The sequence below is a fragment of the Halichoeres trimaculatus genome, unplaced genomic scaffold (genome assembly GCF_033239565.1).
Source record: "Halichoeres trimaculatus isolate MK-OKI-2021-1 unplaced genomic scaffold, fHalTri1.1 fHalTri1_scaffold_1, whole genome shotgun sequence".
NCBI lineage: Eukaryota > Metazoa > Chordata > Actinopteri > Labriformes > Labridae > Halichoeres > Halichoeres trimaculatus.
This window is the reverse complement of record NW_027437179.1, coordinates 40,523,461-40,551,201: the sequence shown is the minus strand read 5'-3', so window position 1 is coordinate 40,551,201 and position 27,741 is coordinate 40,523,461. Positions and strand designations below refer to the sequence as shown.

Below are 27,741 nucleotides of genomic sequence, written 5' to 3'. Positions count from 1 at the left end.
GCTGCTGTGCTATGGTGTTAGCTCGGTGGCTGCTTTCTGTCCCGCTGCTCTCCTCCTGTTACTGTCACCTGAGGGAAAACCCTGCTTCTAACTCCTCTGAACTTCTCTGGTAGCCTTTAACATCCTCCAGAGCGTCTGAGAGTCCGTTTCGGGCCGTCGCCATGGCTCTGCAAGGCCCGGAGGAGCTGGGGGAGCAGGTCGAAGAGCCGGAGGATCTGGACGACCAGGACGCTAGTAGCATCTCCCCAGCTGAGGAGATAACTCTCCCCCCCGGGCCCGGGGGCGACGAGGAGCCGGAGGAGACTCTCCTACTCCCCTGGGACCGCTTCTCCACCTGGCTGCACTGCATCTGTGTGGTCGGCTTCGACCTGGAGCTGGGGCAGGCGGTGGAGGTGAGGGACGGACGGGGCATGTGAACTCCTCTTCATAGCGGCTGAAAATGCCTAAGTTAGCAGTTATCGGAGGCTCCGACTAGTTCCTGGACTGGAGCTCATAAACCCATCTTTTAATTTGTACTTTTCTCTCCCTTTTTGAGCTTCCCAGAGATCCACCAGTACTCAGATATTCAGGCAGGAATACGTTTTAATCTAAGACTGAGGCCTGTAGCAGATAGCTAAGGTGATACGTGCTATCTTCCCAGGAGTTAGCCGGTTCCAGCAGCTTTGCTCCAGATGCTGCTCCACTTGGATGCATGTTGCAGTCTTTATTTCTTTAAAAGGGTCACACATAATACATTTCTTAAAGCTAGGAAGTAAAGGAAGGTTCCTAACATGCAGAATTTGAACACTGTGCTGGAATCTTATAAGCTAACATTATGTAAACACCTGTTGTTTCCAATAGAGTTCTCAACAACAATATTAATAAGTAATGGAACTTGTTGAGCCATTTTCTAAGTCTTCACAGATGGTTTGGGTTGAGTTTTGAATGAGTGAAGTGGGTCAGAAGTCCAGAGAGATGGTGCTGCTCAGACAAAAGCTATGTCCCCCAAAAAACTAATCAGTGTTTCAGTATTTTTTAGCCTCTGGTTTGATGCATGACAGATCTGTAACACATTTCTGGGATCAGTGCTGTAATCACACAACTTATGAAACTGCAATGAGTAGAGTTGAAACAGAGCCAAACTGTGAAACGTTATAATCCTGTTTCTATACATTTGCACACGCCCTGAAGTCTTTAGTTTCTTTTTTATTAGTCCAAGTAATTATCTCATTAATACAACTTAAAACCTGATAAAAAATGTGGAGCAAAAATATTCTACATCTTCAATAATCTCCCAATTTGTGTTCATAGCACTGCAAAACTTTCTCTTTCACTTTCTCATTTAAAAAGCAGAACATGTCAGAAGCGTCTTTCACTTTTTACGCAGAGTAATCTGTTAAATTTGAGATTGTTTGGTTGCATTTTCAGCTCCGAAACCCAAATCTGTGCTAAGAATGTGAAGGCAGATAGTTTCAGCATTCTGCTGTCAAGTGTCAGTAAACACCGTGAAGACTGCTTGTCACACGTTTCCAGAGGTCATGGAGGGTGTTTTTGATGCTCTCTTTGAGCCAAAAACTTGTTAAAGAATGCTGGTTTACACAATTATTATAATGATAAATGCTGATTCATTTACTGTTTATGTAGTAAGTTGTTCCCAGTTACTAATACATAGTCTAAAGAATAAAAAAAAACAGCAGCACATTTTTATAACTTTTTTAATTCTACAAAAATAAATCAAACCAGAGAGCTAGACAGAAAAAGGCGCACACACTTATGCACAGAATAATGAAGTAAGGGCAGATTTGTAAGGGATAACAGTAAAGTAGTTTAAAATCCAATACTAGACTGAGGGTCCAAGTGCAGAGTCCATTATGTTGACTCCTGGCATTGAACTCCTGATATAAGGAATATGGAGTCAGGGTTTACGTTATCGACACCAAACAGTATTGGATTCAAACAGTGTAGCATGAAAGTATGAACATTTTTCCTTTTTTATGTGTTAAATGAAGAGTCCCAGATCATACGGAGCTGGGGTCATGACTTGGACAAAGTGTATCGGATCTCCTCTAGATATAAGGAAGACAACGTCATTAAGCCAGATTTTAAATAAGAGAGGAGTGACTGATGTCCAATCTCTCAGAATTGCTCTTTTCGTTGTATCCAGGCCAAACTTTAAAGTGATACTCCGGGATGGAACAAGTTGGGTCCCATCACAAGGTTTAGGGCAGAAATTACCCCTACAGCAGTGTTTTTGCGCAGCAGAAGCCCAGAGCGCTCGCACCAAACACCCCCTCCCTGCTCCTCTGCAGGTTTCCTCTGCACTCAGACGGGGCCATATTTTACTTGACCAAAAACACAAATAAACGAACTCCCACCGAAAAATCTGATATCGGTCTGCTTTCACGCTTTATTTAGAGAATTTTCAGCGCATTACTTTCACACAAAAACACCGCTAAATAAGGCTCTAGTTCTCATCGTGTCTCTTCGTCCTGGCAGACTACCTGCGTTTGTTTATATCTGGCACGCTGCGCGCGGACTGATACACTAAGCGGCAAGCGCCTCGTAGCCAGCTGTGGCTCTGCAGCGGAGGTAGCGCTGTTTTATGACACGATGAGAACTAGAGCCTTATTTAGCGGTGTTTTTGTGTGAAAGTAACGTGCTGACAATTCTCTAAATAAAGCATGAATGCAGACCCATATCAGATTTTTCAGTGGGAGTCCGTTTATTTGTGTTTTTGGTCAAGTAAAATTGGCCCCGTCTGAGTGCAGAGGAAACCGGCAGAGGAGCAGGGAGGGGGTGTTTGGTGCGAGCGCTCTGGGCTTCTGCTGCACTAAAACACTGCTGTAGGGGTAATTTCTGCCCTAAACCTTGTGATAGGACCCAACTTGTTCCATCCCAGAGCATCACTTTAAGTTAGAGCTCAAAAATCTATGAAACCACAAAGCAGCTTTGATCTTTTTGTGCTGTATAACTTAAAATCTTCTTTTAAGAGCTTAAACCTGAGCGTGCAGGAAGTAGACAGGTATCAGTCACTAACAAAATAAAATAAGACAGCTGATGTTTGTGTGAAAAGAGCTTCACATTTTCCAGATTCATGAAATCGTCCTTTTTTTCTTCCAGGTTATTTATCCTCATCATTCCAAACTGTCAGAGAAAGAGGTGAGTCAGGTTCATTTCCAATCTAAAAAAGTAATTTTTACCTTTGTGCTTGCCTCTGATCTGGTTTCTGGAGCTGTTCCCAGTTATTTATTCTTCATATGTTTTTATTTTATGAAAAGAAAACATTAAATTAATTGTCTATGTTAGGATTAATGTGCCTAAGATCTTATTCAGGCTTTTATTTTGATAGTTTTGGTATGTTTTTTTTTTTGTTTTGAGGGTGGCAGGTGAGGTACCACTGATCGTTTGTGGGATGATTTTGTTGTTCCTTCTCAATTTGAGTTTTTTTGGAAGAAAAAAACTAAATTATTTGTTCAAACATCTGAGAATACACCACAAAAAAAACCAGTCAACAAATAAAATTCTCTTGTTTTCCAGAAAACAAGCATCTGCTACCTTTCCTTCCCTGACTCCAACTCAGGTGAGTTCCTCTTTCACTTTTTAAACACTGGATTTAAGGAGATGTGTGTATTAGTTTACACACACACACAGACCACAAACACTCCTGTGGAATTGGTGTGTGCGTATCTCCAGGTGTGTGTTTTGTTGACTGTGAGTCAGCATGCGGTCGAGCTGACGAACCTGCTGGCCTCAGGATGACGACAGGATTAGGAAACAATACGTACAGAGCTGCTATATATATACTGAAGGTGTGTGTGTCCATGAAGAGACGGAGTCGTTACACTCTCTCTGTTTGTCTCCGGCTCCTTGAATTCAGACTCACGTCTTCGCTTTAGCCGAAGGAATCTGTCTTTGATTGACTTTGATTCCTCTTAATGCGCTGGAAAGGATTAAATGTGTTTAGAGTGAAAGAAATCCATCCCATTACATCCTCCTCCCAATATTTATGCTTAGGGAGGAGTTACGTAAGCTCTCCCACGGTCCTTAACGCTGCCCGACTCCCACACATGAGCACAGATGAACAGAGAGGACCAGGCTATCACTGAGGTTATCAAGTGGGCGCCGTCTTCACTGGGGTTTCTCTGAGGGAGGTCCACAGCAGCGTCACAGACACAAACACAACAAAAACTGATCTGAATGCTCCGTGTGTGAGCTCTTTCTTTTGGGGATTTCTGTAAAATCAGTCCCTCAGCTGCCCAAACATCTGACTGATGAAACCAAAGCTCACCTGTCCCTCAGGTGTTTCTGATCCCAGATGATCAGTGGTCTGTTTTCTGCAGCGTTACATGCTGCATGAACATCAACAAACTCTGCTTGTCAGGATGTTTTTATGGCAGGATTTGATCAGGATTGATTTTCAGATTCAGAATATTTTAGAATAGAATAGAATAGAATAGAATTGAAAATACTTTATTTATCCCAGAGGGGAAGTTCAGGAGGAGTCACAGCAGCAATCAAGAAAACAAAAGTAAGAAAGTGTATAGAAAGTGCAAAAAGCTCCATAAGAAAATAGATGCTGACAGCTTGTCCATCATTGTCCAGTCAGCCAGCCTCCACCTCCACAGGGTCCAGGACTGAGCTTCTTCAGCAGTCTGTTCAGTCTCTGTCTCCTGGATCCTGTCTGCTCACAGCAGGTGAAGCTCTTCCAATGTGGCGTTGGTGTCTGCTGTTAGCTCTGTTAGCCATGTCTGTGAATAGCATGATGCTACTCTGCCTTCTGGTATTCCCTCTGTTGCTGGGTTAGCACGGCTAGCTCGTCCATCTTATTGGAGATAGATCTTACGTTCCCAATAACGATGGATGGAAGGACAGGTCCATGTCGTCACTTCTTAGCTCACACCTGAGAACCAGAACGTCGTCCTCACCTCCTTCTCCTCACCTTGTGGGGAAACATCCGGCCTTGCACCTGTTAGCATTGACATGCTACAGGCTGCTAACAGCTGAGTTCACATATAAACAATGCAGCCATGGCTACATGTAGGATCTCCAGACAAACACAGGAGAAAAAATAGTAAAAATATCAGTGAAGACAAAATTTTTATTTCAAAATATTTCTCATCCTGCATTCTGAATTATTTTCTGCCCTCTTTAATCTGGTCTTGTGTCCTCTGATGTGTCTTTCGAACTCTTACATTTTCACATCCTGATAAAACTCTTCATTTAAAAATGTCAGACTTCGGGCCTGACTCAGTACATAGCAGCCTTACAGGCTCCAAAACACAGGGAACAAGTTTAGTGATGGATTAGTAAGAAAAACATGTAAAGACACAGAAAATATTCAGGCTGGGATGGTTTGCTTTCCTCCTGATTCAATTCTTTTACAATTTTTTGGGGTGCCTATTTGATTTAAATTGTGATTCTTTGAAATTTTTGATTCTTGCTATTTTTTACTTCACTTTTCTAACATCAGACTATCTTAAAAAATATAAATGATGATGACGATAATGTTTACAAACTATATCAGAAGCTGTATTTCCCAAAAAAATGCACATCACATATAATCTGGGATCTAACATCTCAACTCTTTCCAACTTAACTTCTAAACAAAGACTAAAATGAAGGGATTAAATTTGAAAAAATATAAAAATAAGAATAACAAAAAGAAATTAGAGTTTTTAACAAACTCAAACTTGTTACACAGAATAAATCTTATTGATGATGAATATTGTTGGATAATTTTTTACAGCACATAAGAAACAGCTTCTGAAAAGTTGTCGCAGTTTCCAACATGTCATTTCTCTGTGATGACGTTACTGATTTTATTTCTACCTCACGTGTCCTGAACTCTCAAATGAGTCCTTTCAATAAAAGTCTCGTCACAGTCATGAGTTTAAATTTACTGTAACACACACACACACACACACACACTCAGCTCTCAGAGACAAACAGGAGTCAGACTTCAGGCTGAGATTGAGATCTGTCCCTGCTGCTGATGGCCCGCTTCACGCTGGGTGGTCTCAAACGTTACACGACCTGTGACGTCAGGGTGGGCTGGCTGAGCTTTACCAAGTGTGTGTGTGTGTGTGTGTGTGTGTGTATGTGTGTGTGTGTGTGTCCTCTAAAGTGGAATGCCTTCACGTCTGATTGCGGGCTAAAGTGTGTGTTATCTCTCCTCCTGCGCGTCTGTTCAGTGGAGGTCGTGTGGAGGTTAAAGCGCCGTCGGTGACTCATCAGGCACTTCCTAGTTCCTCTCCTTTCCCACTTCCTCGTCCTGTTTGTCCAAGAATCTGAAGGAAACCTCGATGACACAGAAAAACTGAGCGTTGCATAAAAATTACAAGAAAAAAAACCCATGTACAGCGAGGCACAAAGTCACGCTGGATTTTTCTCTGAGTGGAATTTGTCCAACACTCGTTTCCTGTTTCTTTGGACGACAGTGACCTGGATTTAGTCAGCGGCAGAGTTTCAGTCCTTCCTGAAGGAGTAGCTTAAGAAGCACTTAAAAATTATGTCTTAATCATTTCTGGAAATAATCTTAACAGATTAAACAGCAAGATATAAGAAATAGTGGTTGTGATATTTATGATAAAAGTAGTTTCTTCATCTTTTGTGCTACAGTTTTTTGAGTTATACCTTTAATCCACAAATTCCAGATAAATCTGACACCTTCAGAGATTGTTGACTTTTTTTTTCTCTTGAATTTAAGTTTAAAGTTACCAAAAAGCTAATCTCACGGTGAATACTGCTGGAAATTGCCAAATGTCAGAGGGTTTGTCTCGAGAGTTTCAGACTCATGGAATTGGTGAGCAAAAAATAAACATGGTTTTCTTTAAGATTTGATCCAAGTGCTCGTGTTTGGGTCTTAGTTTAATAAAAACTGTCTTAATATGAGTCACATTCAGTTGGCAAATCCAGAGAAATGTCTTATTTCAAGAGATAAAAACACAAAAAGTTTCCTGAATTATAAAAACAAATCTACCAATGGAGTCAGAAAGTTTATTTGGGGATTTTTTTTTTTTTTATAAATCAATTTTTCTCACCTTATATGTTGATTTTTTTTACTCTTTCAAGCACTGCAGGTGTAATTTTTGTCTTTAATGTCTTGAAATTAGACATTTTTCTGGACTTTTCAGGTGATTTTGGCTCTGATAAGACAGTTTAACTAAAGTAAGACACAAAAACCCGCTTAGATGTCAGAGTTTTTTCGCAGCAAACTCTGTGAACCCTGTTGGGAAATGTGAACAAAGACTCGTCTCTTTGCTCTGAGCTGTTAAACACTTTGTCTGTAGCCGATCCCATGACGGGTACGGAGGGTAATTATGTGGTTGCTCGTCAGCTGAAAGTCTGGTTTCCTCTGCAGGTCGTGTAAAGACGTCAGCGTCATGTTTAGACTGCCTTAAGATCATTTTAAAGCTGAGATTTCTGTAACTGAAGAGACTTAAAAAGGGGTCAAAGTCCAGTCCTCTGGTTGTTATCGCTGTCACTGAGCGAGGTGTACATCTGACCGACAGCCAGAGACCAACGTTTGCTCCCACCACCTCTTAACCCAACAGGTGTGTCCGTGAGATCTGTGAGGAAGCTTAATCTCAAAGGCACCTGTCTGTCTGACTGTGGGTTTGAACCAGGATCCTTCTTTCAGCGAGGCGACAGCGATAAACGGAAACATTAAAACATGTCAGGACACATTTCTGAGGCTCCAGTGACGATAAAACGCAGGAATAACCTGAGCGTTTCAGACGAACCAGGTGTGTTCCCAGCTCCCTGTAATCCCTCCGTCGTTGTTTCGTTGTGTTTCAGGTTGTCTTGGCGACACCCAGTTCTGCTTCCGCTTTCGTCAGGGCTCAAACAGGAAGTCGTCACTCGGCTGCTTCCTGGAGAACACAGACCGTGACGCCCCGCCCTGTCTGAAGGTTTGGACTCACACACACATTTACACACACACACATCTCCTCATTTTAATACAGATGTTAAACTGTGGTGTGATTTTTTGTATTGCAGAGAGATCAGGGACATTACTACGGCTACGTGTACTTCCGTCAGGTGCGAGACAAATCCCTGAAGAGAGGATACTTCCAGAAGGTCAGTGTCAGTCTGTACGCTCATCTTTTGTCCCCTGTACGTGGGAAAACAGCATTCAGTGTGTTAATATTTCAGCTTTAATCAAACTCTATCATTTTAGTAATTTACTTCAAAGAAAAATCAAACCTCCTGTTGTTCCTACCTTTAAGAGGTTTGGTTTCAATCACTGTCTCCATGTACAAACGGTTTCCAATGTGTCTCATTGCACAAAGGTGAAGCTAAAATCTCTCAGGTGACGGGTGCTGACTTCTTAGTTAAAGTTCAGGAACTCAAAGATACCAGTGGTGTGCAAAGGGGAGGGGGTAGAGAGGCTGTCATCCTCCCTAATTTCCAAACTGTTAAGGCACACCAGCTACAGTGTCCTCTAAAGAGCCAAAACTTGTGCCCAGTCCATCTTGGGAGCCAAAACTGGGTTTTAAGTATCCTCTCGGGAGCCAGAATTTGCTTAAATGCCCTCCTGGGAGCTATAATTTGTGTCTTCTTGGGAGAAAAAAACAAGCTTGTGTGTCTTCTAGGGTGTCAAAATGTGCTAAAGTTTCTTCTTGGGAGTCAAAACACCTGCTGAAGTGCCCCCCTGGGAGCCAAAACGTGCTAAAGTGCAACAAAGAGAGCCAAAGCACATGCCTAAGTGTCTTCTTGGGAGCCGAAATGTGCTTAAGCACAACACTGGGAGCCAAAATATGCTTAAGTGCCCTCCTGGGAACCAAAAACATATACTTACATATACTGCAACAAAGAAGCCAATGCACATGCTAAAGTGTCCTCTTGGGAGACAAAATGTGATAAAGTGTCCTCTTAGGAGCCAAAATATGCTTTAGTGCCACCTTGGGAGCCAAAATTTGCTAAAGTGCTCTCCTGGGAGACAAAATATATACTTGAGTGTCATCCTGGGAGACAAAAAACATGCAAAATTGCTCCCTTGGGCGCCAAAATGTGCTGAGGTGCAACAATGAGAGCTAAACCTCATGCTAAGGTGTCCTCTTGGGAGCCAAAATGTGCCTAAGTACCCTCTTGAAAGGCAAAATTTGCTAAAGAGTCCTCCTAGGAGCCTAAACATGCTTAAGTGCAACCATGAGAGCCACAACAGATGCTAAACTGTCCCCTTGGTAGCCAAAATGTGCCTTAGTGTCACTTTGGGATCCCAAATGTGCCTAAGTGTCTTCTTTGGAGCCAAAACATACACTAAAGCGGCATCATGGGAGCTGAAACGAATGCCAAGTTGAGCCCCTGGTAGCTTAAAACAAGTTAAAGTGTCCTCTTGAGGGCCAAAATGTGCTTAGGTGCCACATTGAGAGCCAAAACACATGCTTAAGTGTCATTTTTAGAAGCCAAAATGTGCCAAATGACCCACTTGATTGACAAAATTTGCTAAAATGCTCTCCTGGGAGCCTGAACATGCTTAAGTACAAACATGAGAGCCAAAAAACATGCTAAAGTGTTCTCTTTGGAGCCAAAATTTGTGCTCAAGTGTCCTTATGGGAGCCAAAATGTGCTAAAGTGCCCCTCTTGGGAGCCAAAACATACACTTAAGCGGCATCCTGGGAGCCAAAACGCATGCAAAGTTGATCCCTTGGGAGCCAAAATATACTAAATGTCACCTTGGGAGCCCAAATGCGCCTAAGTGTCTTTTTGGGAGCTAAAACACATGCTAAATTGCTATCTTGGGAGCCAACAATATGTGCCAAAATATGTGCCTCTTGAAAGACAAAATTTGCTGAACAGTCCTCCCTGGGAGCCAAAACATGCTTAAGTGTAACAATGAGAGCCAAAACAGATGCTCAGGTGTCCTCTTTGGAGCCAAAACAAGCTCAAGTGTCAACCCAAAATGTGCCAAAATGCCCTCTTAGGAAACAAAAACGTGCTTTTCTTTTCACCACTGCCTGTCAAAACTCTGAACACAGAAAAGATACTGAATTGTTTTTCTCAGTGTGTAACCATGAAGAGAATGAAACGAGGTAACCAGATTTTGATGAGTCTCTTTGTAGTGAGTGATAATGAAGTCAGTAAGTAAATAAATAGTTAGAAATAACAGTGGTTTGTAATGTAAGAACATTAAAGAACTTTTAGGAAATAAACAGTGCAGGTGGCTGATGTTTGTATCTGAGAGATGAACTGTAAGCTGCGTCTGATCGTCCTTTGTTCAGACTTTACCACACACGGCAGCGCTTCTTTCTGCCACTGTGCAGCTGGCGTGCCACAGGAATGTCAGCTGCAGGGATTCAGTGTCTTCTCCAGCTCACACCTGCAGCCTGAGCTGAGGGTGTTTGGGCTGAGCTCTGTCCTCTCTTAACGTTTACACAGAGGTACAGGTGTTGGAGCCAGAGTCTGTGCAGAAGGGATTTGGAGTTTAAGCCGCGTTACTGACGTCCTCTTCCTTTCAAATCCTGTGTTTGTCTTAAAGATAAAACATCAAAGGTGGCTCCAGTTCACAGGCGAACAGATTCTCATCTGGGTGTGAAGGAGACGATCAGTTAAGAACTCCAGAGTGACGCTAACACTGACTAGTTTAATATTTTTTTATATGAAAACTTAACTTTAAAACCTCAGGAAAAACAGAAAATTCACAACAAAGAAAACCATACAGGAAATAAACAGGATTTACAACGCTGTATGATTTATCACCAAAAAGCTTTTTTAAAACAAATAATCTACCAAACAAAAACTGCCTCACTTTTCATGTTAAGTTTCATACTCAAAATCCCATAATCCTTTAGTCCATGAAAAAAAAACCTTCAGCTTGACAGTCCACTCCACTTTTTCTAGAAGTTTATACAACAAAAAAAGTTCATAAGAGTCAAAATTTCAATCCATTTTTTCAGCCAAAATCAAATTTGTGAAGTTTTTAAAGGTCTCATATCCTGCTCCTTTTCTGCAGTTTAATATGGATCATTGATGAAATGGTAGAAACATGTTTTGGTCCAAAAAGCCAATAAATCAAGCACAGCAGCATTGTTTCCAGGCTCTCATAGCCCCTCTGTTCAGAACGCTCTGATTTAGTGGGCGTGGCCTTCATATGTAAATGAGCCACCGCTGATACCGCCCCGCTCTTCCACGTCACTGAGAGCGGCGCCACGAGCTCCGAGTGCATAATGTTTAGAAAACAGCAAAGCTCGTTTACCGTAACATTACAGGCTAAAACAACAGGCTAACAGCAGCTAAAGTTAGCATCCTGAAGCTAACACAGAGACAGGGGGGACACTGAGGAAAAGCTCTTCCATCTGCTCCACAGCACACAGCATTTAAAATACTCACATTTCCAGGGTCCCAGGTTTGTTGGAGGATGGTTGGTAATGCGCCTGGATTCAGGACCAGTCTATTGGCTAGCCCTCTGTTGGACTGTCCAAAGTTGGAAAAGCAGACGGCCGTGAAGTGACTAGCTCACACATGCACAGTTTTACTGAGTGTAGCTGGAACATTTCCTTGATAAATGAACTCTAGACACTTAGTCTGTCTTCTTCTGAGATGGGGAGCTTGTGCATGGAACTATGTGGCTGTTTACAGCCAAAAACAGAGCAGTGATGGCCTTAAGGGAATCACTGATGTTGGCAAATCCCCAAAATCCAAACAGCTCGTTTTAGGTCAGGATTTTACATTCGCAAGCTCTACTAAGAACAGGTTTTGTCATTAAATATCACATTTTGTGGGCTGGGAGGAAAGACAAAGACCCACAAATTTCTCTAAAAGACTTAATTAAGTGTTTTTTTTCATAATATGGGACCTTTAAAACAAACAAAAATGATCATAAACCAAAACAGTGTTAGCACTTCTTTAAAAATCCAGTCCGGGTTTTGTGGCTGGTTGGGCGGTAGAGATGCAGATAGATGTGAAGATAAACCTGAGATTTTCTGATTTTTTTAATGCTGTGATGAGCTTTGCGATGATGATGAACTCTAGCTGATTTAACTTCACCTTGCAGAGCTGGTGTGTCGTCCATCTTTTTATGGAGTCCATGCATTTATCAGTTGGTTGAGTGAAGCTGGACTTTAACCTAGACCCTTATTTCCTGAGCTTTCTGCGGACTGACCGGTCTGATCGTGTTGTGTTTACACATAACAGAGCTCCTGCTTTCTTCAACATTCAGGTTTTACTTCTCACTGTTTTTCCTTGAAGTGGAGCAAACAAACTTTAACACACTTGTGGAAATGATGGCTCTTGTTCCTGGTGGTCTCGCCGCCTCCTGACACTGAAGCTGATTCTGATTCCTCCACAGTCTCTGGTCCTGATCAGTAAGCTGCCCTACGTGACCTTCTTCCACTCCCTGCTGAAGATCATGGCCCCTGAATACTTTGAGAAGCAGGAGCCGTGTCTGGAGGCGGGTAAGATTGATCACACATCACGGCTGAAGGTTTACGCTCTGTTCGCACACAGATATGGACACAGGAAGGGTAAATATTAGATCAGATAATCACATGACAGCAGCTCGAAGCATTTAGGCGTGTAGATGTGACAAAGTTCTTGGTTGGCTACAGCAGCTGGAGGTAAAAATGCTGCAGAGCATCAAGTCTGAGTGATTCTTCTCTTCTGCTGTGAAATGCTTTTGTCCACAGCAGCCTTGACAGAAAGAATAAAAACCAACAGAGACAAGTCCCTGAAAAGACGTCCCTGAAGCTGAGGATGATCTTGAAAAGTATTGAGCAGAGTTTAAAAACCGATGAAGCTTCTCCTTTAAAAACTCCTCTCTGAGTTTTTGGACATCTGGACTTTCAAGGACACTTCCTCCAACATTTTCAACTGAACACGAACTGAATTCAATTAACCTCAAGTGAATAAAAGTGTCGCCAGCTCAGGGACAAACTTCTCCAAGTGTGACAAGCTGCAGCTAAAGGAACATTTCAACCTTTTTTCTCTTGTTTTTAATACTTGTATCGTTGTAACTTCTCGTACTTTGCAGCTTCAGTTAAGAGAAGTGGTTAAAACATGTTTCTGTAAGGGTTTAAAAAAATAAAGCTGCTCAGAGCTGTGTGAGGCTGATAATGAAACAGCTGAGTGTGGATAAACTTTATTAACTCCAGGCTTTAATCCCACAAACTGATTCAGACAGCTAATATTTGTGTTTCTCATTCACAGCTTGTAATGACATCGATCGCTGGCCCACGCCTCATCCTGGAAGGATCCTCACGCTGCCTATAATGGGAGTCGTCATCAAGGTAAACACACACACTTACACACACTTTCACACACACTCAGAAGGTGGAGATCAGCTGGAGCTGAACATGAACACAGACGTTTACAAACACTTCTTTTCTTTCTCTTCTACACATCAGTTTAAAGACTCAGTTTTGAAGCTTTGACTTTTCCTCCTGATTTATATTTTTAACCAGACGTGAAAATATTTTTACAAGAGGATAGCGAGCTGTTTTATTATTCAAAGACACTGTGTGGACTCAAAATGTGCTTGCTAAACAAATGGTGCGTTCCTTTAACATCTGAACTGGGAAGTGTGGAGTGGGAATGACATCATTTCTGAGGTTAAAAGCGTTTCACCTGCAGAGTCAGAAAAACTTGCCAAAACAGCAATATTTTCATATCTAATCATTGAATAATACTAAGTAGGGGTGTGCCATATCATACCGTCTATGATAATACCGGTATATCTTTTTTGACTATATAAATATTTTCAGTGCAGGGACGCAATGATGTATGACGCTCTTGTGTGTACAAAAACAGCAATGAGCGAGAGCAGAAGTAGCACAGCAGCATCGACTTTGTCCTCTCATGAGGATTTAGTGTCTAAAAGAGGAGCTACCTCAGTGATGTGGAGGTGGTTTGACTGACCAAAGATCAAACACGCAGCAAAGCTCATTAAATGCAAAATGTTCAGGAGAACTATTACAGGTGGCAACACCACAAACATGTTCCACCACCTGAAGCTGAAACACACGGCCGAATACAACCAGGCTATGAAGACATGAGAGGAGGACATGAAAGCTACGTTATTATCAGTGGAGTTTTTGCCTCTACGACGGACATGCGCAGTACAGCGCAGTACAGCGCCCATAGCAGCTGGATACCTGAGATCACATGATCACAGGTGAACCACATATTCCTGCAGGAATCCCACCCATGACAATGTACTTTCATGCTAATTAATTAGCATGTTAAGCTTATCTGGTCCTCCTAAAACTTCAGCTCCTTCAGTCCATGCCTTCTCCTTTCTGTTGGTGTCCTTATTGAAAGAATGTGTTGTGTCTTATAGAATTATGAAGATTAACTTTTCCTCCTCCAAAACGTCAGATTTCCTCTGGATCTGACCTACTTACCATATTTACATTTCAAGCTTGTGCAGTCGTAGTAAATGATTGCAAAAGTGGCTTCCATACTGTGTGTGCAATAAAAATGCTGTTATTCAGAAGCAGCAACCACTAATAATAATTTGTCCGTTTTTTTTTTTCCCTATCATTATTGTAAATTTCCTTAAAATATCTAAATATAATTTTGAGGCTATATGGCCCACCCCTAATACTATGTATATGCGTGTATATATTAGGGCTGCACGATTATCGCAATCGCAATCGCAATCGCAATGTCAGCACATGCAATTATGTAATCGCAAAAGAGGATATCGCAATCGCAATCGCAATCGCAATGTCAGCACATGCAATTCAGATTTTTCTCCATGATAACCAAGCAAGTCTGTAGACTCATCATGACACAACTTCTTTTATTAAATCGCAAGCACAATCGCAATCGCAATATTGTCCACCTAATCGCAAATCGCACCTTTTCCCCAAATCGTGCAGCTCTAGTATATATATATGCTTGTATGCTTGAATAAACTGAATATAACAGGAGCTTAATTACTGTTTACACCTAGGGCGGCCATCTTTGATTGTAAACTCCGGGTGGCGTGGATTTGCAGACTTCCCAGTATTTAAAATTTCTCACTCGAAACTTGTAAAAATGAAACTTCCAAGTACAAATGAAACACACCGAAATTTACGCCTTGGCTAGAGTCACATCTTCCCGACAATGGGCAATGGTGCTTATGGGAAATGTAGTCTCCAGCCACAGGTGTCACTGCAGTCAATGCCAAACCAATCAGTCTCACAGTGCCTTTGAAAACACGGCTGAATATCTATCTGAGAAATCTGCTTTCAAGTGAAAAGTCCCATTTCAGACGTCTACGATCCAGCTTTATCCTACCGTCATTTTATCTTTAACAGTCTGGATTTTAACAACAGTTTATGAATGAATCTAAAACTATAGTAAGAACCAGTTAAAGCTGAATTGTAAAGGTCTGAAACTGAAGATATCCAGTCAGAGATTATTTAGTAAGTGTTCATTCTGAAGACAAAGGAAGACTTATTATTATTTAATAATTACAACCCTGATTTTAACCCTCATTATCAAACACACACTTGTATTTCCCAACTCTCCTTCATGCATTTGAAGCTCCTCCTTCTCTCAGAGGCTCCAGAGTCTTATGAAAGAACAGAAAAGTGTCCACAGATTCAGATTTTTTAATTTTAAATGAGGCCCAAAAACACTTTGAGTGACTCACATTCTGTTCGTGTGCGAACTCTCTCCTGTACAAACCGATGCTCAGTCATAAATATTTGATGAATGGAGGCTGAAGCAGCACAGGGTGAAGATTCAGAGAGGGGCAGAGATGACGTCTGTGTTTAATCTGTTTCTGTAGGTTCGCATCCCGACCTGTTACGACAAACCAGGAACCTCCCAGCTGGTCCAGTCGACCCCGGTGAGCAGCGATGGTTTTGTAACTGAGGGTGAAGATGATGATGGTGAATATGAATTTCAGATTTCCTCTCAGCTGGAGTTAAAAGATGTTTCTGTGTTTCAGACTGACAGTCAGGTTTCCATCGTGCTGCCAACCATCCATGAGGTCGACCTCTTCAGGTGAGGCCGGCAGCTTCACTTAACACAGGCTTTTATAATACTCTGCTGCCACCTGCTGGTCAGCGGTGGTACTGCAGCAGCTTTTCTCTTCCTCAGGGCAAACTTGTGCAGATTTTAAGCCCCTCTCTCCTCTTCTCCAGATGTTTCTACCCAGTCTTCTTCCACATCCAGATGCTCTGGGAGTTGGTGCTGTTAGGTGAAGCTCTCGTCGTCATGGCGCCGTCACCAGCAGAGTCATCAGACACCGTGTTAGCGTTGGTCAGGTGGGTTTCAGAGGATTCAGCTTCATGTTTTTGGTTTTTATTTGATGGAGATGAAAACAGGATCAGAAGTTCAACACTCTGTTGTGTCTCCGTCTCTCTGCAGCTGCATCTCTCCGCTGCGCTACTGCAGTGACTTCCGGCCGTACTTCACCATCCACGACAGCGAGTTCAAGGAGTACACAACCCGGACGCAGGCGCCGTGAGTACAGTTAGAGATGAGCGCTTCAGATTGTTGTTAATGCTGTTGCAGCATCTCTGATTTTCAGACCCTCTATCACGACTGGACCCAAAGATATTTCAAAACTTGATTGCTATAATAAATTGTTTGCTTTATAACTAACCTTCTAATTCTTAAAGGTAAATTTCACATCCATAAGATGAAGTTTTCCAAGTTCTTTCCAAACTTTAATATCTTTGTTGTGGAATTAAATTTCTATTCAGCCACTTTGAAACTGTCAGATAAAAAAATGAACACACACTGCTTTATTTCAAAGATTCATCTACAGATACCCCAAAATAAACTTAAATAAGCTAAAATGAAAAAAAAAAATACATAAAACTTAAGAAAAAACATTCAGTGGGACCAATAGGGTCTAAACTCCATATTGGAGGCATATATCAGAATCAGGATTAGCATACTTCATTGATCCTTTAAGGAAATTAGCTTTTCTGTCACCGCTTTTCCTATTCAAAAGTGTTAAAAGTATAAAAAAAAAAGAAAAAATGAAATATGATGATACAAGAAAGTACAAATATAAACCCAAGTGTCACAAGAAATTTAATTTGAGCTTAAAATAAAATAGAAGTATGTGCATTTACTAGGAATATGGTGTAAAATAATACCTATGGACATTTTATTGTTGAGAAAGTTGATACAAAGCTTCTGATACAGATTAAATCCAACTTCAGATCAAATTTAAATAAATTTACAGATCCCAGAGCAAACCTGATAAATAGCATCTAGTTAGCAGCAGAATGTTAGTTTGGAGCTACAGTATTTACACTGAACCATTCAGCACAACATTTAGCTTGGCTATTTCAGATAAGTTAATGAAGCTAAGCTCCAGAAGCTAACGTTAGCTTAACTAGAGCCCTTTGGACAAAAAGCTAACAATGATCTACGATCACCAAAGAACAAAAATGTGAACAAAACAGGCCAATGAACTCCAAACAAAGAGACATGATCAACAATGAAGCTAGGAGCTAACGCTAGGCTAACTTAAGCTAATGTCAGAGAAAATCCCAAAGCGTCAGACTGCATTGGTGGTTCTAGTGTTAAATATAACTTTATATTTCTTTACAGTAAAGCCTCAGATGCTTTGTCAACTTTCTTCATTTGATTCACACAGAGCTGATGTTGTGGTCGACTGCACAACTTTATCCAAAGGAGACACTTTTCTCTGTTCAGATGTGGTAAAAGAAAGGGTTAGAAACACACCCCGTCACCCAGCCACTTAGGATGCCTTGTGTCAGAGTTGCGTGTTCCCCATGAACACAGTTTGACCAGTTTGAAACTTAAAATCTTGGAAAAACGTCATGGACTTTCTGCAATGCATTTCAATGGATAACGTGTAAGAGAATGACTGTGCGCAGTGTGATTGGCTCATTGTGTTTGAGGGCGGGACTTAGCCATAGGTCACTCGTGCTGATGGACTGATCAGTTATGTCTCTGCTCTGTTTGTCTGTCTGCAGGCCGTCAGTCATTCTGGGGGTGACCAATCCTTTCTTTGCTAAAACTCTGCAGCACTGGCCGCACATCATCCGCATCGGAGACATGAAGCAAGCAGGTAGAACCTGAAACCACCGGATGGTTGTTCCATAAACATGAACTGATGATGAGTTTGTTTCTAAGAAGGACGAAAACATGTCTGTTTTCTTTACTGTCTGTTTATCAGGAGAAATGGCCAAGCAGATGAAAGTCAAGAAACTGAAAAACCTCAAAACTCTGGACTCCAAGCCCGGTAAACCTTCACTCTCTGCTGCTTCTGCTCGCTTTGCTAACATGGTCCATGGTCCCATTGCTGCATGCTGGACAAACTTACCAATCAACTTTTCACAAATACAGATACAGATGTTTTAACCCACCCTGAACTGGCATAAAATGAGTCTTAATACAGAAAGAAGACATGCTCTTTAAAGAAAGTGGAGCAAACTTTTGTTTTGATTTGTCTTAGGAAGAATAAAAACCGACAAATCCCTGCAAAATCAAAACGTCATGTCGTATTGATGAAAAACTAAGACATTCCTAAATTTATTTCTAAAATCTTGAACCTTTTTAGAGTGATAAGTATCTTTAAAGGTAAAAAAAGTTATTTCTGGGTCCTTGAATTTGCATTTTTTGTACGGCTTACACACTTTTTGAATTCAGTAAATAGATTTAGTTTTATCACCTTGTCATTCTTGTCATTGTTTAAACTTTCAGTCATCGTCCTACTAACATTTCTCTTTTATTAGAGTCCCCGCACTGAGGCTGAGGACACTATTGTATTTCGTCTGTTTCTTTTTAATTATTCCCCCTAGTCTTTGAGCCCTAACTTAACCTCCTAAACATGCTCAAAAAGTCATCAAAATTTGGTTAAAAAAAAAAAAGATATAATACGATATTTGACCCCAACATACCCAAAATGTGCTCTCTAGCGCCACCTAGGCACACTCAAATACACTTAAACAGCTCTAATGGGCAGCAGAAATGTCGTAGAGAGATCAAACTAACGTCAAAACGTTTGTCTCAATGAGGCGCATAAATAATCCTGGGGACACCCCAGACCTATCTCAAACAGGAAGCTGGCGATTTGCCTTTCAAAATTAAACTGGGTCTCATTTTTGGGTCTTCTACAAAAGTTATCTTCTCAGAGGCCATAAATGGTATCGGCTTGAAATTCACACACATGACAGAGTGGACCCTGCTTTACAAAACTGATACGGGAATTAGTTGTTTCACGAACAGTTTTTGAATGACAAGCCCTCAAAGTCAGTGAACTCCACAGAAGCCCTGTCAGCTCCCCCCTGTTAGAATGAATGGGAGAGGAGGATCCAGCTCCACATAAGCAGCAGAATTTGGGTCTGTAGCCAAAAAAGTAAAAGTGGAACAGCTTTAAAAATGGCATGGGTGGATTCCTGACAAAATTTACCACAAGAATATCTTGTTTTCAGAGAGATTTGGTCAAAATTATGGCATCTATGAGGAGATGTTTTGAAAAATTCACTCATGAGAGGGCAGCAGTTGGTGATGATGTCACTCACTGATTAGGAGTTCCGTGCAGCTGGTCATGTGACTCAGCAGAGGCAATAATACATGAAATCAACTGTGATGCCTCTAAGAGGGTCAGAAAGGAATGAAAGCATGCCATGAGGGACCGACAAGACCACGAGGACCCTGTAGCTTTAATTTTGTAAAGATGTTTGTCGCTATGCTTTGATTTTTTTTTGTTTAAGTAAAGTTTATTATCGATTATTGTTAAATCTTTTGAATGTCTGAAATAGAATCAGGTTTTTGAAGCAGACATGCTGCTGAGCATTTCTTTGGGTGTGTGTGTGTTCCAGGTGTGTACACTGCCTATAAGCCGTATCTGAACAAAGATGAAGAGATCATCAAACAGCTCCAGAAGGTGAGAACGGTCCACGCTCATGACTGAATCTGTGTTTTTGAATCTGAACACTTGCAGCCCGTGCAGCTGCTGTTTTGTTTTCTTAAAGTTGTTATCGTTTGTCTCCAGATGTCGTCTTTAAAGCTGTCAGTACAGTTTGCTGCTTTAATAACTTTCTGTAAAGTTTCACCCAGAGAAATATGAACAGAAAGGTGTTTGGTTCTTCTTATTTATGATTATTTTTGTTTTTGTTTTTATTTTTGTTCTTCAGGGAGTTCAGCAGAAAAGACCATCGCCGGCCCAGAATGCAATTCTTCGACGTTACTTCTTAGAGTTGACGCAGAGTTTCATCATTCCCCTGGTAACAACTCATCACCCATATTTAGATCTATTGTGTAAATTACTCTATAGGAGATTTTAAGGCACGGTTAAAATAGTTTTGGCTTTGTCATTATAGTTTAGTTTTAGTTAGTTTTGCCATTGTTTTTCTCATTATAGTTTCGTTTTAATTGGCTTTGGAGCGGGCATTTTTGTTTTTATTTAGTTTTGATTTTTGCAACAAGGCTTAGTTTTAGTTAAGTTTTAGTTTTAGTTTAGTTTTAGTTTTTCATCCCGTATTAACCAGGTGCAGGATTCAAAAAGGTCAGAGTAAATATGTTGTAATACAGTTTATTTTAAAGTCCAACATAGTGCTCACTGCTCAGTCAATGCTTATACTGAACTGTTGGCTGCTGCCTTAAACACAAGAAAATAATATAAACTTTATATAAAAATATAAACATAAATTATATAAAAATAATGTTCACTTAAATTATATAAAACAATATGATATGAGCTTTAAAATGGCTATAATGGTGGCGTACGACACTGACAACTGCCTTAAACTGTCTATGTAAAATTGGTTGGTAAAATGTGTCAGATTAATTTAAATCCTAGAGGATATTAATATTGTCAAAAACGATAACTAAGGACATTTTGTCTTTAATTTTGGTTAGTTTCAGTTAGTTTTGTGAACACAAGAAACAGTTTAAGTTTACTTATCGTTTTTGTTTTCTTTTCTACTTTTTTATTAGTTTGAGTTAACTGCAATGTATTTTAAATTTTAGTTTTCGTTGTTAGTTTCATTTTAGTTAACTGATATAACCTTGCTTTGAAGGGGACTTTGAAATTCTTTGCATTCTTGTGTGTGATGAATTATTCACACTTCTTTGTTTGGATAAGTAAGTCATTCAATTTTTATGTACTTAAAGAGGGGATGGTTTGCTTTTTTGGTCTTTATTTTGTCCCTCTGGTGCCCCTGTAGTATCTTAACATGAACTACAGCTCATAAAAATCCCTTATTTTCTTTCCCTGGTGTTTTAGAAAACTCTCATTTCAGCCTCTGTCTGTACAGTTTATTTTAGCTGCTCCTCAAACCCCCCTTCTCTCTGATTGGTCAGGCCATGACCAACATCAGGAGACAGTTTCAGAGCCATAATTTGTTTTTACGCATTTAAAATAAAAATTATTTGAGACTTTAATCAAAGTTTGACCCCTTTTTTTCCCCTTACAGGGGAGATTAAATGAACCAAACCTTTCTTTTTACAGTCACTGTTACTGTTGGTGTGCATCATTTGAAGTTAACTCCCTGGTTACATGTGTATGTGTTTGTGTGTGTGTGTGTTACAGGAGCGATACGTGGCCAGTCTGATGCCCCTGCAGAAGTCCATCAGTCCCTGGAAGTCTCCTCCTCAGCTGCGGCCGTTCATCCAGCAGGACTTCATGAAGACGCTGGAGAAAGCTGGACCCCAGCTCACGTCCAGGCTGAAAGGAGACTGGATCGGGCTCTACAGGTACACACACACACACAGATGTAAACACATATACACACACATTACTCAAAAATCCCTGCAGGTTGCTCAGTCACCAAGGATTAACGTTGGGTCTTTTTAAAAAACAAAACAAAAAGCCTCCTTCTGCTGTTTTTGAACACTTTAAAGAACTCAAGTTAAATATCAGAATGAAGAAATGTTCTTTAATCGGGTATAAACTCTGTGTTTATGTGTCAGTGTTTGACATCCTGAGCGTCACGCTTTGTGCTCTTGCGTGTTTCCTTTCAGACATTTCCTCAAGTCCCCAAACTTCGACGGCTGGTTCAGAAACAGGAGGAGAGAGATGACCCAGAAGCTGGAGGCTCTGCACCTGGAGGCGCTGTGTGAGGAGGTGAGAGTGGAGGGAGGCTGGAGAGATGAAGAATTAAACGTCTGTGCACACACAATTACAAAACTTCAAGTCAAAAATAGGTTTGACAGAAGGAGGAAGAAGCCAGAAAAGGTTACAGTGGTTTTATCATCGATCTATAGCTTCATACTGAAAACAAAAGATGCATTTCAGACAAGATCAAGTAGTACGACCTAATATTTGTCCCAACACGGAACCAACATCACTAAACCTCCATCCTGTTGGTAATCTGTGTGTTTGTGTGTGTGTCTGTAGGATCTGCAGCAGAGGATTCAGAAGCACTCGGAGGTGGAGACAGTCGATCTGGTCCTGAAGCTGAAAGATAAACTGGTCAGTGTGAACTCAGCCAAAGCTCCAAACCTCTGCTGCTGCGTTTAGCGCCGTTCATTCAGACGAGTTATTGTTCTTTAAACTCAGAAACAGTACCCCACCGTGGACTCAAGTACTCCTGAACTCTGCCAGGATCAGGACTGTTACAGAGCAACTGGTGTTCTGGAGTAAAGAGTGACCGTGCTAACTGGAGACTGAGGCCTTGTCCAAACGTAGTCCAAAAAATTTTTTAAAATACTGTTGTAACAAGTACAACAAAATTGAAGTCACAGCAGCAACCAAGAAAACTTAAGTAAGTAAGTGTATAGAAAGTGTAAAAAGCTCTATAAAAAAATAGATGCTGACAGCTTGTCCATCATTGTCCAGTCAGCCAGCCTCCACCTCCACAGGGTCCAGGACTGAGCTTCTTCAGCAGTCTGTTCAGTCTCTGTCTCCTGGATCCTGTCTGCTCACAGCAGGTGAAGCTCTTCCAATGTGGCGTTGGTGTCTGGTGTTAGCTCTGTTAGCCATGTCTGTGAATAGCATGATGCTACTCTGCGTTCTGGTATTCCCTCTGTTGCTGGGTTAGCACAGCTAGCTCGTCCATCTTATTGGAGATAGATCTTACGTTCCCAATAACGATGGATGGAAGGACAGGTCCATGTCGTCACTTCTTAGCTCACACCTGAGAACCAGCACGTCGTCCTCACCTCCTTCTCCTCACCTTGTGGGAAACATCCGGCCTAGCACCAGTTAGCACTGACATGCTACAGGCTGCTAACAGCTGATTTCACATGTAAACAATGCAGCCATGGTTACATGTAGGATCTCCAGACAAACACAGGAGAAAAAATAACCAGTTTGGTGTCCATGACCAACAAATGAACCATACAAAGTAATGATCCACTCCAAATATGAAGTTTATGAAAAGAGACGAAAAAATTACAAGAAACGGACAAAAAAAGAGAGAGCTGCTTTAACAGGCATCTATAGCCAACAGGGCGGCGCAAACAACCCATCTCTGTTTCCACTCTTGCCCTGTTTCCTGGTCTGTCCACTGTCCTCTCTACTATCTCATTAAATGCTCAAAAGCCCAAAATACTCTGTTTCCTGGCATCCACATGAAACAGGAGTTTTCAAAAATCTTCACTTAGGCCACAGTTTTCCGAAAACATAGTTTTTAGTGACGTAAAGCTGCAGTTTCATGTGGACAACAGGACTAAATGTGTAAAAATATATGAGGATTCCCAGATACCTGGCTACGTGTGGGCATGGCTTTATTCAACTGGCGGTCAGCGGTTAACAGGGTCACACTTTCCACTGAAACACCAGAGGCTTCTGTGTCTGTGAGTTTTTAAAGGTGTTTGTGTCTCAGCCTCAGTTAAACAGGTCTGACTGTGAATCAGTCACATTAACTGATCAAACTCTGATCCAGGTTTTAATTTGTGGAGGTGATGAAAAAGTTGGTTTGGAGCTGAGGTTAGAGACACTTTTAAATAATCAGAGGAAGTTTAGATGATGAGCAGAAACAAATTTCATGTTCACGGTCAAACCACGGTAAATTATCAAACCCTTAACTTTAATAATTATCAATCCTAAAGTATAACATAATATTTGGAGCAGGTTTCCGTCTGGACGTAGTTTTCTGGATCATGTGGTATAAACTGATAAAAACTGACGCTCACTCGACTCCTCCTCTTCCTGCAGAGTCAGGCGGAGAGGGAGCAGCTCCCGGTGCGCCCGGGGACTGTGGCCAAACTGAGAGCCCACATCGACGCCGTCATCCTGTCGTTACCAGAGGACCTGCAGGGGATCCTCCACAAACCCTCCACGCCCTGACCTTTGACCCCTGTGGCGTGTGTCTCTAGCCCCGGATTGAGCTTGTTTTAAAGTTTAGGGGCCTGGAGGAGCCTGTGTTTGTCCCAGAAACCCTCCTCCAGGATGTGGAAAGCACATTTTTGTTTATTCCAGTTTTATTTACGCTTTCGGCTCCAGCGATCATGAAGCAACCATGGGGGCTTAGCTGGACGAGCTGGAGCGTCACGATGTAAAGTCCTGAATGGAGGCTCAACAGAGCGCAGGAAGGAGCAGTTCCCTGAGTTTGGGACGAACTTCTGTAAACCTGGAGCCCAGAGCAGGATCGGGACTCTCCGCAGACCCTCAGCATCGGAGCCTCTGCAGGTTTTTAATTTGTACTTTTTTAACTTGAAGATGAAATGCTGCAGCCAGGCCAACAGACTCTGGAGTTTTCATCCATTTTTAATCCAGAAATGTTTTTAAGAAGTGCACTTCATCATTCACTGGACCAGAGTGCCCTTCACACACACACACACACACACACACACTCAGACACACACACACACACACACACACACACACTTTTATATGCAAACAAACTGAACCGAGCAGAGCCGAGCAGTGCTTTATCTTTAAATCTGACTCTAATGTAAAAACACACTCAGCATTAAACACCAGCGACCCTGTAATAACCGTCTGTAGAGGAGCGTCCTCAGGAGCCAATCACGTCTCTGCTTCCTGGTCACATGATCAAAACAGTCTGAGGAATATCCAGTCTTGTTCTGAAACTTCTGCACTCTTTGTTCAACATTTCACATTGTTTCAGCTCAAAGTTTCCAGATTTAATTTTTTTTTATTATTCACTAAATTTATTTGAAGTCAAATTAGGAGTCACACTCATTCCTAACAGGATGATATTTCAAAACAGGAAGTCACAACAGAGCTCCTCCTTCACGCTCAGCTGTGAACAAACAGCTGAAACAGGAAGTGTGACTGTTTTTTTTTTGGTTTCTGTGAATGTAAACAAATGTCTGAGGTCTCGCAGTCACAGCAGGTTGTGTTTTATGTGACGAAGCCTTAAAGTCTGTCAGACGCTGACGAACAGGTTCAGTTTCACAAACAAAAGACGAAAGATTAACTTGATCAGATTAAAAACAGCAGTGAAACCTGGAGACGCTCCAGAGTCAACATCAGGACGTTTCACAAACACGTCCGTACAGTTGGATTAAAATCAGCTTTTCTACTGACAGGAAATAAATGAAACTGTATCACACCTTCGTAGGGAGTCAGGTATGGAAGCCCACTCCTGCCAAAGAGGGAAACTGATATTTAAGACATTTATGGATTGAATTCCCCAAAATTTTGATGATTTTTGACATTTTTTAATTTGTGAAGACAGTTTTTCAACACAGATTATTTTAAGAGAATCTTGTTAATTTTTGCTTTTTATTTTTATTTTGACTAAATTTTAGCATCATTAGTTTTAACTTTGGTTTATTTGTCACTTTTGTCACAATCAGGACGTTGAGTTGTTTTTGTGCTCAGTTTCAGAGCAGTTCATACTTCTACTCTGCTCTGCAGTACTCCTCCCAACCACAGGGGGGCAGTGTGATCTCTATTGATAGTCAGTTTCCAGTCCTGCTACATTTTCTGTTTTTGCTTTTTTTTGGAGCGCCTTAAGAGGGTTTTCTGTTAAATCAGAGCTGATACAGCAGATATTACGAGGAAGATGAGGAAGTAGAGGTTTAGATTATTTATTTGTATTCTTTTTTTTGGCAAAAATGAAAGTACGATTTTTCTTTTATCTAAACTTTGTGAATTATTTTGTAAATGGCCTCCCAGCGGACCAATCACAGAGCTCGTGGTCCACTTAGTTTTCACCTGTAGCCTCGTTTAGAAGGAGTTACATGCCAGGCTTTGCGTTTAGATTTGTTTAACATGAAGTTTGCAGACGTACGCAAACCAGGCTAAACTTTTCCTCTTTGCTCTTTGCTCCTGCTCCCCTCGGATGTGACGGTTATGCCGGTTTTGGGTCTGGGTGGCGTCCTGTTTGTTTTTTTTTTTCTAAAGCTGGTTGCCCAGGTTTGAATCCAGTCTACGCCTTCCTTCCTGCATTTCTCTCCTCACTCTTCGCCTGCTTCCTGCTCTTTCCAGTCTACCCTTCTGTCCCATTACAGGCAGAAAAAAAGCCCCAAAAATAACTTAACTTAACTTTCACTTTCATTTCACCAAAACCATAAAAACAAGTTGATAAAAACTGGATCACAGCGTGAGCAGAAGGCTCCAAAAGACGAGTCTGGTTCAACCCTCGGCCTTTGTTGTTGACAAACTCCATCTCTGAAGTCCCGCCTCTTCTTGATTCTGATAGGTCAATGATGGAGAAGTGACAGCAGTTGCTTTAATTTATTTTTTTTATTTTTATTTCAGTCAATCTTTTTATTCTCCTGGCAGGACTGAGCTTCCATACCCCCAAAAACTCAAATAAACAAAGCAAGGAACCTGTCAGAGCTGAGACCAGAAACTAAACTCACCTGAAACTTTTTAACCAATCATCTTCAAGCTTTCCTCTCTGGAGAAGTTTTACGGTCTCATATCTGAGAACGATGGAAAAATAACATGACTGTTTGGGTTTTTAAAGTCTTACTTTTAGAGATGGAGGAGTGTTTTTATCTGCAGCTTTAAGGAAACGAGAGCAGAACCAAAGACTGGAGGAATTTGTCCCAAGCTTCACTTTTTAAATTCAGGGTCCTTAAAAAGGCAGATATTCACAGTGTTTGGTGATGAACATGGAGTCTTTAATTAGACAAAGAAATCAACGAACACCACTCATGGAAAGGGAAAGAAACTTGCACCATAACTTTAATCTGTCACCACTCTTAGATTCATCTTTGAGATTCTCATTTCAGGTCATTTTCAGTGTCTCTGTAAACTTAGCTCCATTTTAACATCAGTTATTTAGAAGAAAAACGTTAATTAAGAAAGTAAATGGTTGAAAATGTCTTCTGGCAGCTGATGAAACTCCTGAAAACAAAGGGCAATAACACAAATCAGACACACACGAACACTTTACGATCAAAACAGTCGAAGCAAAATCTGCGTTCGACGTGATTTACAAACATTCCTGGAAACCTGGTGTACAAACTGAAAACTGACAGCAATAACAGCCGAACAGGTCGCTTAATTTATTCTGCTGTGTTTTTCTCTGACTGCTGAGTTTGGAAAGATGTAAAACCACTGCTTAGGGACCCGTGTCAGAGTGTTTTTTGTTTTTTAAGACTTTATTTTGTGTTACATGTCGTGTAAATGCTTTGACCTTTGCCTTTTTTTTGTTAAACACATAATTGTAAAGAGAAATAACAAAATATGATGGTTGTAAAAACCTGTGACGCCTGGTTGTTGGGCAACCATGTTAGTTTTATATCTGTATAAAAAAAGAAGAAGCTTATTTTAACACTCGTCAGGAGGGCTGTGCTCGTCTTCCACTCTGCAGACGACAAAGTTTTGTACATAAAGGTGCAAAGTGAAACCGTAGCCCAGAGAAGAAACTGTACAAGAATTATTTTGCTATTAAAACAGAAGAATTATGAACTACAGAGGAATAATGTCGCTCCGCATAATGTTTCATTTCTTTCTGTCACTAAATATGTTTT

General features: G+C 41.1%; 1 protein-coding gene across 1 annotated transcript; it reads left to right on the top strand.

Moving 5' to 3' along the window:
- Positions 1 to 27,741, top strand: dennd6a (DENN/MADD domain containing 6A). Its single transcript, XM_074675437.1, has 19 exons — positions 1 to 392; positions 3,100 to 3,138; positions 3,517 to 3,559; positions 7,777 to 7,889; positions 7,978 to 8,058; positions 12,269 to 12,374; positions 13,126 to 13,205; positions 15,698 to 15,757; positions 15,860 to 15,915; positions 16,056 to 16,178; positions 16,282 to 16,377; positions 17,871 to 17,965; positions 18,074 to 18,139; positions 19,722 to 19,786; positions 20,037 to 20,126; positions 21,434 to 21,597; positions 21,865 to 21,967; positions 22,241 to 22,315; positions 24,002 to 27,741. The coding sequence occupies exons 1-19, from the start codon at positions 162 to 164 to the stop codon at positions 24,131 to 24,133; spliced, it is 1,818 nt and encodes a 605-aa protein (XP_074531538.1). The 5' UTR covers positions 1 to 161; the 3' UTR covers positions 24,134 to 27,741.